This window comes from Hemitrygon akajei, chromosome 13 (genome assembly GCF_048418815.1).
Source record: "Hemitrygon akajei chromosome 13, sHemAka1.3, whole genome shotgun sequence".
Lineage (NCBI taxonomy): Eukaryota > Metazoa > Chordata > Chondrichthyes > Myliobatiformes > Dasyatidae > Hemitrygon > Hemitrygon akajei.
The window spans coordinates 45,205,376-45,219,296 of NC_133136.1; the positions used below are offsets into that span (position 1 = coordinate 45,205,376).

At 38.4% G+C, this 13,921-nt stretch overlaps 1 protein-coding gene across 1 annotated transcript in view; it reads left to right on the plus strand.

The window, feature by feature from the left end:
• rnf180a (ring finger protein 180a) overlaps positions 1–13,921 on the plus strand; it is a 143,310-nt gene that overhangs the window by 39,998 nt on the left and 89,391 nt on the right. Inside the window, exon 5 of the mRNA XM_073064515.1 lies at positions 1,871–1,966. Within this exon, the coding sequence (XP_072920616.1) occupies positions 1,871–1,966 (96 nt within the window). The remainder of the gene's footprint in view (positions 1–1,870; positions 1,967–13,921) is intronic.

The window sequence follows — 13,921 nt, forward strand, 5'->3', positions numbered from 1 at the left end:
ATTTAGCACCTTTGTGTTTGTTATCAGAATTGAGTTAGATTTAACATAGTTATGGAAGAGGACAGTAATGGGATAAGGGTAATGTTTCTAAATTGGGGTAAGGCCAATTTTATTCAGCTATGAATTGATTTACCAAAAGTAGGTTGAAAGCAAATACTTAGAGACAAATTATTCTTGAAACAATAGGAGATACTCAAGGTGTGTATGGTAATCATTCCCACAGTGATAAAGCTTGGGGTTGCCAAGTCAAGAGTACACTGGATGACAAAGTACATTCAAGGTACAATAGATCAAAATAGGGAAAGAGCATATCACAAAGCCTGGAAGAGTATTAAAATCATGACAGAGAAATTAGAAAAGCAACAAAACATATGGGAATATACAGATATTGTCAATGAATCAAACAAGCCAAAGATCTTTTATTAATGCTTAAAGAGCAAGAGAATAACTAAGGAATGAGTAGCACTTAAGGATCTAAAAGGTAACTTAAAAAGACAGAGGTGGAATATGTGGGTAAGTTTCTTAATGATTCTTTCTGTCAGAAGAAGGGAGATGATGCCAAGGAACGTGTTAAAATATTAGGTAAGATAAGTATGGTAAAGGAGTAAGTATTAAAACAAAATTTTATTTTTGAAAATAGATAAAATCCAAGCACTAGATTAAATACAGCCCAGGTTGTCTTAAAAAAAAGCAGGGAAGTAAGGTGCAAGATACTGACTACAACTTAATCAGATCTGGTGCCAAGCTGGAGAATGCTGCTGTTGTACTATTATTCAAAATGGGAGGAAAGGATAAACCAAGTACTTATAGTCCAAATAATTATAGTTGGGCAAAAAAAATGGCAAATGGAGTTTAATCCACAAAGGCATTTGGCAAGGTGAAAAAAGCAATTGGTTAACGTATAAATGGGGAAAAAAATAGAGTGGTGTGAGGGAAAAGACAATTGTTGCAGGATGTGTGCATGTGCCCTTAAAGATAGCAGGACAGATCATTATTTGCTTCATAAAGCATACTGAATGTTTTTCTTTATTAAGAGTTAAGTTGCTTGGTTGCAACTATGAATGAAAAATGGATAAACTAACATTGTTTCCTTTGGAAGAGAAGACCACGGGGAAACATCATTGACATACATAAAAATTATGAAGGGTCTGGATAGACTAGTATTTCCTTTAACAGAGTGGCACAAAAATAGACAACATAAAGTTAAAATAATTATTAGTAGGATCAGAGATCAGCTGAAGGGGAGTACAAGTAATCCAGCTAACTGCTGTTAGAAAAAACATCGAGGATAAGTCTTCATTGCATTTAAACAATACCAGGATGTGTACTTGAAGATTCATGACCTCCATTCAAAGAACTGAGTGCTTATATGTGGAATTTGGCTGTTTTACAAAAAACATAGATAGTATGGGCTAAGCAGCAGCCTTCCATGGTTTAAGATTCTATGTTTACTTCTAACTCATCTTGCTGAGCTCTTGGAGTATCTGATTCTTCTGTCCTGCTTTCAGCAGTTCAAGAACTGCTGTCCATTTCTACTCTGTAGCAGACAAGCATTTTCTAATTTCATTTCATTTCTTCCCTTCCCTCCCTCCCCCATTCACCGTGTTAGAACATGTTTTTGTCTTCAAGTTGTTCCTTTTCACATTTATGGGTTTGCAGCTGCCTCTTTAGTTTACAAAACCAGAGGTGGAGAGGGGTTTGGAGAGAAATTATTACCAGTTCCATTCCTAATTATATAACATATGTGACAGACATAATATGTTATAGATTCTTCAAACTGCTGTTTGGTATATATTTTCTCCCCTTCTGTATTGTGATGTGGCTTGAATCATCTTTATTATTTTTTAGATCTAATTGTTCTTTATTTTAGGATGCTGCTGAGGAATCAACTGCACAAGTCAACTGTACCGTATGGCATGTAAAGCTAGAGGCTATTCCAGAGTGGATACAAAAAGAAATAGAAAAGGTAAATAATTATAAAATGAAAATGACATCTATTGCAAAAGTCATGGAACACTCAGCATTTGGGGAATTGGTTCCTGCTTTGGATGGAACAGTCAGTCAGAAATGGGTTCATGTTCTTTAAGGTTGTCATAGCTGGGGAGGTAGTGGGGATAAGCTGACTACCTATTAAATGCTCTTAATAAAGTGTGTTTCAAATAGCCTCTGACAACTAAGTCCAGCTCCTGACCTTCACATGCAGTTTAACTATTGTGAGCCCAGTGGAACCGTTTCTATTGATAAATCAAAGGGCAAAGGCTGATTACTAGTGCTTTAAAACCAGTTGTTATGGGCAGATGGGGCTCATCATCTGTGGTTGGCAGCTAATCTAGGAGAAGGGAAACTCTGATCTCAAACCTCTGCTCCCTTTCACCCACGGGAAAGGCTTCGGGAGTAAACCCTGAGGAAAAACCCAGAGCTGGAGTCCCTAAGGCAGTCTTACGTTGAGTTCAACACTGACTGGGAACCCCTGTGATGCTTTTGGTATATTGGCCTGTATTGAACTGTATCAGTCTCTGTTCTGCCTTCAGCTGGGTGGAGAGGGGCAGCCTGCTTCATAGGCAACAGCTTACTCTCCGTATCTTACTACCCTGGCTTGCATACCAGCTTGTGTATCACAAAGTCAGCTAGGACACAATATCCTTGGTCAACTCTGACCAATGGTGGGCCTATCATTGAGTTAAATCTAACAATTCATGTGCAAATGCCACTTTCTCAAAATTGAACTAACAAGAAATTGAATACAGCAAGCAAGATTTCTGAACTTTGTAGTCAGTTTTATTTACTGCTCTATTGTTAAGTGTAAGATATACATATATGCATACACAAGCAAATGCATATCAATTATTATATTTTGGTTGTCTTACGCTTCAACTACAATAACACACTAACTATGAATTAAGCTTTTAGAATGCATTTCAGCTTTAAATTAGAATACGGTCAAATTTACCAGAATTGTACTTGATTCAGCAAAAAGGGATTGGAAACAGCTTCTTAAATAAGAGTAATTTATGGAGGGCTTGATGAGAATTTAGGTCAAATACGTCCTCAACAAACAGAATCCCAAATCTAGATGCCATGGATTTTGAGCTACATACAATGTTAGGTTAAGGCAATAAAGAGAGGATAATATACAATTTAGAGAGTTCAAAACTGTGGAAAATATGGAAGAGTCTTGAAAGTGCTGAGAAATTATAAAGAGTAAGGATAAAGCGATTCTATTAGTATTCACAGGTATTAAAAGAAAGTGAACAAAAGAAGTACGGTAGGTTCAATTAGAGATCAAATCAGGAGACAATGTGTGGCTCCAAAATAGATGTTTATTTTTAAATAAATGTTTTGCATTCTGTCTTCAGAAAGAGAAAGACGATTATGACATTCATTTTTAAAGAGAAAGAAAATTAAATAATGTAAGTAACAAACATTATGGAATAATGATTTATTAAGGTTTCTAGGATTTTTAAGAGTGGCTAAATTGCTAAGCCAGTGTATAACATATTCCAAGTTCTTTAAAAGAAGTGGAAACATTTCGAAGCTGTGTAGGATTTTTCATATTTTTCATTATAGTCTTTGTACTGAAGGACTGTTATTTAAAAAGTGAGAAGATGATGACTTGTTTCCCTTCAGAGTGGAGTCAATAGTGGAGTACAGCATAGGAACAGACTCTTCACCCTACATTAATTTATTAATTAGTAGAAAGGTTGGAGGGGAGTTAAGAAATGTTTTCTTCTGCCAAAAAACAGTGAAAGTCTAGCTCCAGACAGAGAAATGTGTGAGACCATAAAGCAATCCAGCTGTGTTACTGAGGACGTGTACTTCAAAACTAACTGTGCTTCTAGCCATAGATTTCCTTCACAGTAATCTCCACATGACAATTGCTAAGTTGCATACGAGCCACAAAAATAGAACAAATCAGTGCATCCAATTATCAATTATCAGTTTGGTCTTATTTATCAACAAAATGACAATAGGTGCTGTTGACAGTGCTATTCAGTGACACTACTTGCCAATAACTTGTTCACCAATGCCCAATACAAATTTTCCCAGGACCATTCAGTAGCTGATCTTGCTACAGCTTTAATCCAAACATGAACTAAAGGGATAAATCTCAGAGTAGATGTGAGATTGCTTGTCTGTGAAATTAAGGCAGCATTTGACAAAGTGAGATTTCAATAAATCCTGGTAAAATTGAAATCAATGGGCATCGAAGAGAAAACGTTCTAGTCCAAAAACAAATTGCTGTAAATGTCCATAGAGAACTCTCTAAATGTTGGAAATCAATCTCTCAGCTGTTGGAGATCAATTATCAAGTCTCAAGACTTGTTTTCTGGGGTTCCTTGGGAAGTCTCCTATATTCAGCAGCTTCAAAGGTGAATTATATTTATATTTATATTTATAATAAATTTATATTTATTATTTTCCCGGTTAGAAACAGGGATGTCCACTGTTGATTGGACGTTGTTCAGTTCCATTCAAGTTTCCACAAATATCAAACTGTCTCTATGTGCCACAAAATCGAGATTTTATTCAGTTATGAGGTAATAGAAATGCCACAGAAGTGCCTAGCAAACAACAGAGAGCCTGACCACTTACCCATGATATTCAATGGTATGAGACCCTTTGACTAGAAAGCCAGCCAACAGACTGTTCACCAGAAGCACTGTAATAATTGACTCAACACCAACTCCCTGCGGGCAACTAGGGATGCTAATGATGCACAAATTGAGAAAAATAACAACTCTACACCCTAATCTGATGTTAGTTTGATTTTTAGTTGGCTGACCAGAACAGGCATAAGTGCTGTAAATTTTCATGATTCTAAAACACTGACTTCATCCATTAATTGCAACAGACCAAAGGGAGTGATGATAATACAGCTTCAGATGGTACTTTCTCCTTGATTCATTTAAGAACACTGTACTCTGGCATGAGAGAACAATTTAATGATGTTGTCATAATGCACGATATAAAAGCTTTACATGCAGAATCGTTACTATTATTGCTAGTAATGATATTCATGAACCATACACTCACAGACTGCCTGAGACTACATGTTGCAGTTCCGCTCAGTTATGTATCTTTTTATAAATTGTAAATAATGGCTGACATTTTATTCTGTAAAATCCTTCACTTGGATTTTTAGAGAACAAATCACATACTTTATGTTGTGCTTATGTGTATTGAACTATTAAATCCATAGAGTCATAGAATTAAGCAGCATAGAAAGTCTCTTTAGTCCACTAAGTCCAACCATCAAGCACCCATTTACATTAATCCTATGCTTAACCCTTTTTATTCCCTTCAACACTGCCCAGGCATTGCCACTCACCTACATACTAGTGATAATTTACAGTGTCAAGTTAGTCCACTAACCTGTATGTCTTTGGGATATGGAAGGAAATTGGAACACAGGAAGAACGCGTGCACTTCACAAAGCACCTGAGGTCAGGATTGAACTGGATTACTGGAATTGTGAGGCAACAGTTCTGCTGGCTGTGTAACTGCAGCAAGATAAAAACCAGAAAACCTTTCAAACCAAAGTACACCAACAGATGGTAGTTTGATCATATAAATAAGGCTCTGCCACTAAGAACTGATGAAGTTAGTGTTAAATTTATAATACTATAACACAGAAACAGGTCCTTCAGCCCATCCGGTTCATGCCAACTCCATCTGCCTTGTCCCATCTAACTGTACCCGACACCTTATCTAAAAATGTCAAAGAGAGGCGAGGGTGGATATTGGACCACTGGAAAACAATGCTGGAGAGGTGGTAATTGGGGGACCATGAAATAACCAATGAACTGAATAAGTGTGTGGTATCAGTCTTCACTGTGGAAGACACTAGCAGGATGGTGTAAGTTCCAGGTGTCAGGGGGCATGAAGTGTGTGAAGTTACCATAACCAGAGAGAAAGTTCTTGGGAAACTGAAAGGTCTTAAGCTAGCTAAGTCACCTAGAACAAATGATGTTGACCCCAGAGTTCTGAAAGCGGTGGCTGAGGAGACCTTTCAAGAATCACTAGATTCTAGAATGATTCTGGAAGATGAGAAATTTGCAAATGTCACTCCACTCTTCAAGAAGGGAGAGAGGCAGAAAAAAGGAAACTATAGGCCAGTTAGTCTGATCTCAGTGGTTGGGAAGATGTTGGAGTCGATTATTAAGGATGAGATCTCAGGGTATTTGTAGACACATGATAAAATAGGCCATGGTCAGCATGTTTCCTCAAGGGAAGATCTTGCCTGAAAAATTTGTTGGAGTTCCTTGAAGAAGTAACAAGCAGGATAGATTAAGGAGAATCAGTTGATGTTATGTACTTGGATTTTCAGAAGGCCTTTGACAAAGTGCCACATTTGAGGCTGCTTAACAAGCTATGAGCCCGTGGTATTCCAGGAAAGAGTGAGAATAAAGGGAGCCTTTTCTGACTGGATGCTGGTGGCTAGTGGTGTTCCACAGGGGACTGTGTTGAGACCGTTTCTTTTTACATTATATGTCAGTGATTTGGATGATGGAATTGATGGCTTTATTGCATAGTTTGCAGATGATATGAAGATACGTGGAGGGACAAGTAGTTTTGAGGAAGTAGAGAGGCTACAGAATGACTTAGATTAGGAGAATGGGCAAGGAAATGCCAGATGGAATACTGTGTCGGGAAGTGTCTGGTCACACACTTTGGAAGAAGAAATGAAAGGGTTGATTACTTTCTAAATGGAGAGAAAATACAAAAAACTGAGGTGCAACATGACTTGAGAGTCATTGTACAGGATTCCCTAAAGGTTAATTTGCAGGTTGAGTTAGTGGGGAGGAAGGCAAATGAATGTGCATTCATTTCCAGAGGACTAGAATATAAAAGCAAGGATGGAAGTGTTGAAACTTTATAAAGCACAGTTGAGGCCTCATTTAGAGTATCGTGAGCAGGTTTGGGCTCCTTATCTTAAAAAGGATGTGCTGAAACTGGAGAGGGTTCAAAGGTGGTTCAGGAAAATCATTTTAGGGTTGAGTGGCTTGTCATATGAAGAATGATTGATGGCTCTGGGCCCATATTCACTAGAATTCAGAACAATGAGGGTTGACCTCATTGAAACCTATCAAATTGAGAAAGGCCTTAACAGAGTGGATGTAGAGAGGTTGTTTCCTATGGTGGGAGAGTCTAAGACCGGAAGACAGAGCCTCAGAATGGAAGGGTGTCCTTTTAGAATAGAGGTGAGGAGGAGTTTCTTTAGCCGGAGAGTGGTGAATCTGTGGAATTCTTTGCCACATGGAGCTGTGGAGGCCAAGTCATTATGCATATTTAAGGCAGAGGTTGATAGGTTATTGATTGGTCAGGGCATGAAGGGATAAGACCTTAAGACATAGGAGCAGAATTAGGTCATTCATCCCATCGAGTCTGCTCTGCCATTTTGTCGTGGCTGATCCTGGATCCCATTCAACCCCATACACCTGCTCTCTCACCACATCACTCGATGCCTCGCTCAGGAATACACCAACTTCCACTTTGAATATGCCCATGTACTTGGTCCCCACCACAGACTGTGGCAGAGCATTCCACAGATTCACCACTCTTTGGCTAAAAAATATCTTCTATACTTCTGTTCTAAAAGGTCGCCCCTCAATTTTGAAGCTGTGCCCGCTAGTTCTGGATACCCCACCAGAGGAAACATCCTCTTCACATCCACTTTATCTAGTCTGTTTAACACTCTGTAGGTTTCACTGAGATCCCCATGTATTCTTCTAAGTTCCAGTGAGTACAGGCCACAGTTTCCAAACACACTTCATATGTTAACCCCTTCATTCCCAGAATCATCCTCATGAACCACCTCTGGACTCTCTCCAATGACAATACATCCTTTCTGAGATATGGCACCCAAAATTGTTGACAACCCTCCAAGTGCAGCCTGACTAGCACCTTATAAAGCTTCAGCAATATCTCCTTGTTTTTATATTCTATTCCCCTTGAAATAAATGCCAACATTGCATTTGCCTTCTTTACAACATACTCAATCTGTAAATTAACCTTCTGGGAGTTTTGCATAAGGACACAAAAGACTCTTTACGAGGTTCCTTCGTCTTACCCTTCCCAAAGTTCACAATCAGTTCTTTTGTCTTACTGACATTAAGTGTAAGGTTGTTGCTGCGACACAATCCACTAGTTGGCATATCTCACTCCTCTATGCCCTCTCATCTCCATCTGAGATTCTACTAACAATGGTTGTATCATCAACAAATTTATAGATGGTATTTGAGCTATGCTTAGCCACACAGTCATGGGTATATAGAGAGTAGAGCTAAGCACACACCCCTGAGGTGCACCAATGTTGATTGTCAGCAAGGAGGAGATGTTATCACCAATCCGCACAGATTGTGGTCTTCCGGTTAGGAAGTCGAGGATCCAATTGCAGAGGGATGTACAGAGGCCCAGGTTCTCTAACTTCTCAATCAGGATTGTGGGAATGATGGTATTAAAAGCTTATCTGTAGTCGATGAACAGCATCCTGACATAGGTGTTTGTGTTGTCCAGGTGGACTAAGGCCATGTGAAGAGCCATTGAGATTGTATCTGTCGTTGACCTGTTGTGGCGATAGATCATGAACAATGCATCTGTTATCTCTTCAGCATCCACTTGCAGGACTGTGGAATGTAGTCTAACTGGTCCAGGTGACTTAGCCACCCTAAGACCTTTCAGTTTGTCTACCACTTTTTCCTTTGTAATAGCAATGACACTCATTCCTGCTCCCTAACACTCACAAACCTCTAGCAGACTGCTAGTGTCTTCCACAGTGAAGACTGAAGCAAAGTACTTATTAAGTTCATTTGCCATTTCTTTGTCCTCCATTACCACCTGAACAGCATCATTTTCCAGTGATTCAATATCAACTCTCACCTCCCTTTATTCTTTATATAACTGAAAAAATCTTTTGGTATCCTGCTTTATATTGTCAGCTAGTTTGCCCTCATATTTCATCTTTTCCCTTCTTATAGTTTTTTGGTTGTCTTTTGTAGGATGATAAAAGCTTCCCAATCATCCCACTTCCTCACTCACTTTTGCTTCCTTATATGTTGTTTCCTTGGCTTTTATGCAATCCTTAACTTCCCTTGTCAGCCATGGTTACCTAGCTCTGCCGTTTGAGAGCTTCTTCAGTGACATATTTATCCTGCGCCTTGTGAACTATTCCCAGAAACTTCAGTCACCTCTGTTCTGCTGTCAATCCGGCCAGTATACCCCTCCAATCCACCTGGACAAGCTCCTCTCTCATGCCTCTTTAATACCCTTTATTCCATTGCCATACTGATACATGGGAGTTATGTTTCTCCCTCTCAAATTGCAGTATGAATTCAATCCCATCATGATCACTGCCTCCTAGGGGTTCATTTAGATTCAGCTGACTAATAAAATCTGGATTATTACACAACACCTAATCTAAGATAGCCTTTCCTGAGTCGGCTCAAGCACAAGCTGCTCTAAAAAGCCATCTCATAGGCACTCAACAAATTCCCTCTCTTGCGATCTGCCACCAACCTGATTTTCCCAATCCTCCATTATCTTTTTGAAGTCCCCCATTACAATTGTGACATTACCCTTATTACATGCCTTTTCCAGCTCCCTTTGCAATCTCAATCCCACATCTTGGCTGCTATTTAGAGGCCTATATTGATTCCCATAATAGTTTTTTTACCCTTGCAGTCTCTTAACTCTACTCACAAAGATACAAGGAAAAGGCAGAAGACTGGCGCTGAGAGAAAAATTGGATCAGCCATGGTGAAATGGTGGAGCAGACTTGATGGGCCAAATGGCCTAATTTTGCTCCTATATCTTATGGTCTTATGGAAATCTACCACAAAATAATTCATATCATATTTATATATATATATAATGTGCTTTCCCTCCAAGCCCCTCTCATACATTTACCTATCAAAATTTTTCTTTCTCCTTAGCTTGGGTGAGACTAGAACTAGAGATCATGTGTTAAGAATGAAAGGTGAAAAGTTTAAGGGGAATATGAGGGGAAACTTCTCTCACTCAGAGAGTCACAAGAGTGTGGAATGAGCTGCCAGTGCAAGAGGTGCATGTGGGCTCGATTCCAATGTTTAAGAGAAGTTTGTATAGGTACATGTTGGCAGGGGTTTGGACAACTATGGTCTGGGTGCAGGTCCATAAGCCTAGGCAGTTTAAATGGTGTGGTACAGACTAGATGGGCTGAAGGGTCTTGTTTATGTGATGTACTTTGCTATGACTATATGACTTTATCTATGAAGAGAAACCAACGGTCGGCATTTCGGGTGATAATCAAGAGTGGAAAAGAAGGGGACAGAACCCAGAATAAGTCAAGTCAAGTCACTTTTTATTGTCATTTCGACCATAACTGCTGGTAGAGTACACAGTAAAAATGAGACAACGTTCTTCAGGACCATGGTGCTACATGAACAATACAAAAACTACACTGAACTATGTAAACCAACACAAAAACTATACTAGACTACAGACCTACCCAGGACTGCATAAAGTACACAGAACAGTGCAGGCATTACAATAAATAATAAACAAGACAATAGGCACAGCAGAGGGCAGTAGGTTGGTAGTCTGATGGCTTGGGGGAAAATCTGTTACATAAATAAACAGCTAAATGGCGGCGTCTGGGATTCTGTCTTTTTCGGTATTCCCACCGAGTATTTCGTTGCCATAGATGTAGTCCAATTTAATGTCCATTGGAGAGCAGAGTGGACGGGAGAGTTGGCTGGCTAGGGCTTGCTTTTTTCCTGGCACGGACTCCTGCCTGCTCGCCTTGCTTCCCCTTCCTCGCACACTGCTTACGACGTCCCCACCTCCGGCCACCGGCATCAGGCGACTCCGAGGACTGCAAGCCCGATTCCCTCAGTAAGCAAGTATTGGAGAGCAGAATGGATGGGAGAGCCAGCCGGCTAGGGCTTACTCTTTTCCTGGCATGGACTCCTGCCCACTCGCCTCGCTTCTGCTTCCTCGCAAGAAGATGGGGGGAGGGTGTGGAGGGGAAAGGACACAGCATCTGCAGAATCTCTTGTGTTTATGTCACAGTGCTGTAGCACAGCATTTGGGGTTGGGGGAGAAAAGTCTCTTTCGCTTGTTTCCCAGTATATACACTTTGAGTCCAGAGGCACTCCATTGGAGAGGGATTATCTTCCTCAGTAGCCTGGAAGAGGTATTTGGACAGCGTTTTAAACTTAAGTTTGAAACATTTAAGTAGAATCCAGTAAATAAGTAGAGCAGTAGATAAAATCTTGTCTGTTTAATGGTTGTTCGATGCTAAATTTAAAAAAATAATTTGCAATGTTTAGCAATGAAAATGGACCAGAAAAAGATGTTAATGTTATCAGCAGGAGACCACTAAAGTGATTAAATTGCATATTTTAACTGAAGTAGTAAGTACTAATTTTGTTATTCTTAGATTTGCCTTTTTTCTTATGTTTATTTTAGTAACTAAAGAAGGACTCCCGACTTGTAGTTCTGTTCTAACTTTTAGCATTATAGGTTCTTTCATTAACTCTCCACTGAGTACTAATTTCTACAGCAGTAAATAATTATTTTTCTTGACTACCAAAGTTTTGCTGCGTTATGTTCAGCATATAATTTGTATAAGAATTTAGACATGCCTGTTGTGTTCTTCCGTGACTGAAGAGGTTTCAGTATCTTTAGTCACGGATTAGTTTTCACTTTGCCATAAATTTATTAACCATAAAAATCACCTGATCATCTATTTTATTGTCACAATATGCTAAACGCCAGCCTTTTGATTTTTCACTGAGGTAAGCCCTCTATTTCAATTCATTACCAAAAAATAGTCACCTTACCTTGTTTAATGCCTGTTCCATGCAAGCCAGTTAAGATTCTGCTGTATGTAGCCAGATTGCAGATACTCTTGTTCGATCTGATTTTTTTAAAGAGTGTAGCATCTTAGTCTACCAGCACATCAGTGAACTTGCATTTGAGAATCCTAGTGAGATCATATGGATAGTTATATGAAATGTGCAAGCTCAGTCCTATGCTATGGTTTGCCAAAGTAAACTGCATTTAAAAGAAATTATCAAAGATTTGCTCATCCTTTCTGATATGTGAACTACATTTTGGGAAAGAGTCTAGTAAACGGGGGTTGCCTGTTTGTTTTGTGGAGTAAAACAACAAACCTTTTTGGAATATTATATATTCTATGACTTTGGACAGAGAGAGTTGAACATTAATATAGTTTGTAACAGGGAATGACTTAATTTGAGTTGAACCTCAATTTGCCAGATTTACTTGGACTCCTGCCAAACATTGTAACTAATTTAAGACTTAGCAATGTGCCCTAAACTATTATATTATAAATACTTTAACTGTTTATCAGCCTGGGCTACTAAGATGAAACAGACGTTTAATTGGAAACTGCGAAACACCAATAATTGGCATCTCTCTCTCTCACCAGATTTGTCTAACTTATCAGTCATGTATTGTGGCTCATGTAAACTTCTGAAGTTAAAACAAAATCTGAAGCTTTTTAAACTTGCTCTTTCTTAGAGAGATTCTCATATTGAACTTCCTTTTCCTGGACCACAGGTGCAATTGCTGACAGGAATTTTTACTGTTTAAGTAAATCACCTGGGTTGAGGTCTTTGTGAGTATAGCTCAAAAATCTCCATTTGATACTCATGAGAAAAAAATATAATTAAAATAGTTTTATTATAATAACACTAAATGTAAAACTAGAATGAATCCAGGGGCTTTTTGAGTGCTGTATATTCCATTTAATATGATCATGACCATTCTTCAATTATGTTAACTTCTGATCCACATGACAAAAATTAAGCCTTGATTCAAAAAATCTATCAATCTTGGACTGAAGGTACTAGACAACTATCGTGCTTAGGGATAGAAATTTTCAGAGTCATGAATCACTGCATGATGAAGTTGCTTCTCATCTTATTATTAAATGGATGAGACTAAATCTGTGATTGTATTGTCTTCAGGAGTCTTTTACACATTGAGAAATGATGATTATGTTCATGTTACATGATGTGACTGGAAGTAGCTATTTCTCTGGTCTTACATTCATTCTCCTTTTGTGGCACAGTGCCGATATTGTTTTAGAAACAATTGACTGAATTTTCATTTATAATCAAAATTTAATGATTATTGATTTTTGAAGTTTCTTGCATTATTCATAACATGAGTTTATACTCACTGTTCATTAAATGGTGTTGCTACTCATCACTTTCAGGAGATTATTCACTCCATAAATTGTCTTGTCTTTACTAAACCTGCAATGTGCATTTTAGCAAAACAGATCTGTACAACAGCAAAATTACTATTTAGATTGGAGCAGGATCCAAGTTAGAATACTTTAAAATAAGATGTGCGGAAAATCTACACCAACTACAATCAAAATATAGTTGTTGCCATTTTTAAACAAATAATGATTTTTTTTCAGTATGAAATGAATGGAACATAAACTGTTTGCTTTGACTAATTAACAATAATCCTCAAAATGTTCAACATTTTTTCTGCTGTATTCTGAAATAACAATGGAACATGTATTCAGCATTTTAATTTGTAGGTATTTTCAGCTGGAAAACAACTTCCTTTTTAGTACTCATAGGTTGTGGTTTTGAGATTTTTTTGATAGCTCAGCCATACTTTTATCAGTGGTCTGTGATCATAAAGCCATTTATGTTCTTAACTATTAAAGGCATTATTATAGATTATGCTTTTTGGCATAAAACAGTGGGAATTTTCAGGCACAACTGAATAATATGTATTTTCTAAAGTCTGCTACTCTGATGCACTGTAAACCCATACAATCTGCCAAATCAGGTGCCTCAGCATGCAGTTATGTGGGCTTTTCTGTGTAGTGCTAGATTCCACATGACACACAGAAAGAAAAGCTGACCTTATGATTTGTATGAAATAGTTGATG